This window comes from Cibotium barometz, chromosome 28 (genome assembly GCF_041138505.1).
Source record: "Cibotium barometz isolate CiBa-2024 chromosome 28, ASM4113850v1, whole genome shotgun sequence".
NCBI classification, from domain to species: domain Eukaryota; kingdom Viridiplantae; phylum Streptophyta; class Polypodiopsida; order Cyatheales; family Cibotiaceae; genus Cibotium; species Cibotium barometz.
In genome coordinates, this window is record NC_141073.1 from 52,593,065 (window position 1) to 52,597,870 (window position 4,806).

The following is a 4,806-nucleotide window of genomic DNA, read 5'->3' on the forward strand; positions in this document are numbered from 1 at the left end:
AGACGAAGAAATATTGCCCAACCTGAAAAAGGTCAAGAAACAGAGGGAGTATAAAATTTTTATCTGGCGGCACCAATGTACCAATAGACCTAAACAAGAAAGGATGGGGCTAGACATAACTGTTTTTGTATAACTTCCCCTCTTCCTCCTTCCTACTATCCGTGAGGTCTCCAATGCCTCATCATCACCACACCCCCTTGCCCTCCCCCCACAGCTCCTCCGTCACACTCCCTTCCAAATCGCACAACTTGGCTGTGTAGATAGCTCTCCTCCATCGAGAGATGTAGAGAAAGAAACACGCCGGCATGAATTCATGCCTAGAGGGCAACTCCTCCCCTCGTCTTTGTGTAAGAGAGACATACTTGTAATAAGAGCCGCACACGGTAGAGAGAGAGGTTGTCCATATTACTATGTAAGAGAAGGAGAGTGAGAGAGAGCTTGTGTTGTACAAACAATGAGATAGAGAGAGAGCTTGTGTTGTACAAACAATGAGATAGAGATAGATCCATAGCTTTAGGCTGTGCGAAGACTAGAGATAGATCCATAGCTCTAGCTTGTGCAAAGACAAAAAGAAAATGGGAGTACACACTGGTGATGGCATGCATGCCACTTACCTTCGTTTTTGATTAGTTACTAATTAAAGCGTGCACGCTGGTGATGGCATGCATGCCACTTGCCTTCGTTTTTGATTAGTTGCAAACTAAAGAGTGGTGATGGCATGCAGCCACTTGCCTTCGTTTTCGATTAGTTGCTAACTAAAGAGTGCACACTAGTGATGGTATGCATGCCACTTGCCTTCGTTTTGGATTAGTTGCTAACTAAAGAGTGCACACTGGTGATGGTATGCATGCCACTTGCCTTTGGTTAGTTGCTAACTAAAGAAATTATCGAAAAGATTATAATTAAGCTTGAAATTTTTGAATTTAATGAAACACGAAAAGTGATGTTGAGCTTGAAACTCTTGAAATCTTGCTCATATTACTTAATGAAACAAAAAAGTGACGTTTTGGTGTTTTCATCTAAGGTCATTTTCTTAAGAGTTGGGTTTCACTTGAAGGCAAAGGTCAGGTGCTCTTGTGGCGTGCGAAAAAACTTGGAACAAGGAATGTTGATTATCACCTAGGACCACCTTTGGTGAAGAGTGAATATCTTTAATTAAATTATTACGAGTTGTTAAAAAAAACCTTATTTAGAGATGGAGGTTTTTAATGCTATGCGTCTAAAAACGAAACAAGAACCGACATGATCGGTGTGGAACCTCCCAGAAGTCGTCTTCTTTACCTCACCTCTGTGCTAGATTTATTATCGTTCTCGTATCAGGTTCCGGATCTTCCTGCACACATTTTGAAATCATTGTTTGTTGTTGGTGGAGAGAGAAGGGGCGTCGGCAGGCAGAGGCAGGCAAGGCAGTATGTGGGGCAATAGCAAGGATGGAGGGTTCCGGGACGACCTGGAGAGCGCGCCGGTGCTGTACCCTGGCATCCCTAGCTCCGAGAACGCCCTTCGCTGGGCCTTCATCCGCAAGGTGTACGGCATCCTCTCCACGCAGGTCCTCCTCACCGCCGTCGTATCCGCCGTCATCGTCTTCAACACGCCCGTCTCCCTCGCTCTCACCTCTAGCCCCGCCCTCCTCATCGTCCTCATCATCCTTCCCTTCCTTTGTGAGTCGCCCTTACCCTAAATCCTCAGGGAACTCATCTGTTCTTCTCTGTTGATACTTGTTGGAGATTTTAGGGCATCCTTTAGCCATTCATTTGTGCTTCTTGTATTCTTGAATTGTCGACATTACTGCATTCACGCTGCATATACCTTTCATTTTTTCGTGTGATGAAGGCATCATTTGCTTTTCGTTTGTTTTCTCTGTTGATGGTAGAGACCGCTTTGCAGCCTTTCTCATGGATGCAGGAGGTTGCGAGTTGATGTATGATTGTTGTGTTTGTCCTGGTTTATGGCACCTTGCTTAGCCTCAAGAGGCGTAATGGTGTCTCACCTTTCCTATTCAATTGAACTCTTCCCCCTTCCACTTCCTCTTCCCCTTTTGGTGTGTACAGATGGCTGATACCATACGGTAGATTATGGATTCCTTTGTGTACTTAACCGTGATCTATGGCATAAGCCAAGCATCAGTAACATCACTAGAGGGAATGGAGACCATGCAAGTGTATGTGTGTGTGTGTTTTACAACAGAATCTTCAGAAGTAACAGAGACCAGACCTTATTAGGGTATATGCTTTTGGTTTCTGTCACAACATGCTTTTTGGGATGGTGGTATATGCCACAGATCATATGTTTGACCTCATGTCTAAACATTGAACATCTCCAGGTATGGCTAGTGCTTTGTGTTAATTTACGAAGGAATACAGAGACCATAGTTTAGATAAACTTGACAAGGTTTTACATCAGACTTTACTATGGGGTCATTTTGGGTTGCAGTGTGGGGGATGTTCTCCAGCCATAAATTACACCATGCATTTTGGGTTGCAGTGTTCCAGCCATAAATTACGCCACGCATTTTGGGCTTTTCGTGTCTGCAGATTGCTGCTGAGTTAGAAGTAGTGGGCCTTCTTATACTAGTTTGAGCATGAGCCGTAGCAATGTTAGAAAATTGTGTTTGGATGCGTGGAGGCATAGTTATCAAAACTGGAAACCATATTCGTTATAGGGTCATTGCATAGACATGATATGTAGAACAGGAACAATGAATATGCATTACAATGCTACATGATCAAATCACTGATCTCTTGGGAACGTATATATGAAAGTTTTGATCACCAATATTGGAGTGTTCATGCAACTATGCCAAGAAGTGTCAGGCACAAATTGGGGTTTATTCACTCGTTAAAGAAATGTGCCTGCATGGAAAATCAAAGTTATAGCTTTACAGCAAATTATCATGCCTGCTACAAGGAGGGTAGAAACTCAAACTCACGGTGTGCCTCCAAGGTCAAGCAAAGGGTGGAGACGGCTGCATATAAGTGAAGTAATTTAGCCACCCTTTTGGGGAAATTAGCAAGATGTTTTTTGGAGTCCTCTCTTTGTTAGTGTTTTTATCAATGAAATCCACTCCATGCAGCAGAGTGCTGATGGATGTGCTTGTGGATTCTTCCTGATTTGAAACAGATGGTCTACTTAACCAATATTTAGCCATGAGGAATGATTAGTTCAATTCCTTCTTGGTTGTGTTTTTTGATTGCCATGGTAGTGGTTTGAAATTATAATAGTAGTATAGAAAATTGAGTAGTTTTGTTTTTTGTTTTTTTGCAGTTCTCTGCCCTCTCTACTACTACCATCAAAGACATCCGCTCAATCTTTTACTTCTGGGCCTCTTCACAGTTTCTATCAGTCTTACAGTGGGAATTGTTTGTGCATACACAGAAGGTAAAGTGGCCTGACTCTCTCTCTCTCTCTCTCTCTCTCTCTCTCTCTCTCTCTCTCTTTCATGCATCAGATCTCAAGGTCCCATTCCTTGTAATGCGGTGCTGTCGTATGGATCTTATGTGGTCTACTGGCTATGATGTCAAAAGAATTCTCTCTCTCTCTCTCTCTCTCTCTCTCTCTCTCTCTCACGTACTGTGTGCGTGAATGCGCACACACACACACACAGTACGTGTGAGAGAGAGAGAGAGAGAGAGAGAGAGAGAGAGAGAGAGAGAGAGAGGCATGGGCTAAGGATAAACACAAAAAATGATGGTTTTGTGTTGATTGTTGCAGGGAGGATTATATTAGAGGCACTGATTTTGACAACTGCTGTTGTACTTTCCCTAACTGCCTACACATTCTGGGCTGCAAGGAGAGGCTATGATTTTAGCTTTCTGGGTCCTATGCTTTCTGCAGCTATTATGATCCTCATTCTATTTTCCCTTATTCAGGTAGTTTTCTCTGACCTTGACAAGTATTGTGGAAGCTGATTCTTGGATCTGTTTCAGGTGTACGGCAAACTTTGCCCCTTAAAAATATTTTGTGGTGGGTTGTACAGGTTTTTTTCCCATTTGGTCGTCTCTCTGCCACAATATATGGGGCAGTTGCATCCATTATATTCAGTTTCTATATTGTGTATGACACTGACAACTTGATCAAGCGTTACAACTATGATGAGTACATCTGGGCCTCAGTGGCTCTCTACTTGGATGTCTTAAATCTGTTTTTGGCCCTGCTTGATCTTCTGAGGGGTGTCCAAGGACGGTAGAAGTGGTTCTGATCAGGAAGCACGTGCCCATGAATTGCAGACACTTTGTTGCAAGGACAGATGGCCAGACACCTAGAGCCTCTTTGGACTACACGGAGGTATGCATTGCGGCCAGAGGTTCAAGCTGTGGGCCATAGCCATGACTTTTTGATATGGTGGCTTTAGAATGATAGCTATAGTAAATACGATGTTTGTTATGTTGGCAGTTGGAACAGCCCACAACAAATCACGTTGTAAGTCACTTGAGTGTTTGTCTCAGCGACCTCCGTGCAAAAGCTCATAAGCATGCCATGTAAAGATAATGCAATCTTACAGGTCTTTTGAAAATAATTTATTTATATGCCTTCTTACAAAGCTAGTAGCAGAATAGGATGATGGCCAATTTGTTGGAGCTTGTTCTGCTTAAAAAACGTACTCAATACTTTCATCATGCTCTATTATTATTGTGTGTTTCATATATGGCCTCTTTATGCTTTATTAGAAAATCAAATCAAGGCTGTGTGTGTTTTGGTTCTCTCTCTCTCTCTCTCTCTCTCTCTCTCACACACACACACACACACATCCTGACGTGTGGCTTTTTTGAGAGCGCATTTTTTGTATAATCATCTCTCTCTCTCTCT

General features: G+C 42.8%; 1 protein-coding gene across 1 annotated transcript; it reads left to right on the top strand.

Annotated features, from left to right (window-relative positions):
• The first annotated feature begins 1,232 nt into the window (after positions 1-1,232).
• On the top strand, positions 1,233-4,540 carry LOC147622924 (BI1-like protein). The gene is made up of 4 exons (XM_086822537.1): positions 1,233-1,661; positions 3,265-3,378; positions 3,712-3,869; positions 3,977-4,540. Exons 1-4 carry the CDS (start codon positions 1,412-1,414, stop codon positions 4,184-4,186), a joined length of 732 nt encoding a protein of 243 aa, XP_086678663.1. The 5' UTR covers positions 1,233-1,411; the 3' UTR covers positions 4,187-4,540.
• The last annotated feature ends 266 nt before the right edge of the window (positions 4,541-4,806 follow it).

Excerpts from the sequence above, each read along its gene's own strand:
- LOC147622924 (XM_086822537.1), top strand. The coding sequence starts at position 1,412 with ATGTGGGGCAATAGCAAGGATGGAGGGTTCCGGGACGACCTGGAGAGC. Across the intron at positions 1,662-3,264 it reads CATCATCCTTCCCTTCCTTT|TTCTCTGCCCTCTCTACTAC; the intron begins GTGAGTCGCCCT and ends GTTTTTTTGCAG. Across the intron at positions 3,870-3,976 it reads TTCTATTTTCCCTTATTCAG|GTTTTTTTCCCATTTGGTCG; the intron begins GTAGTTTTCTCT and ends TGGGTTGTACAG.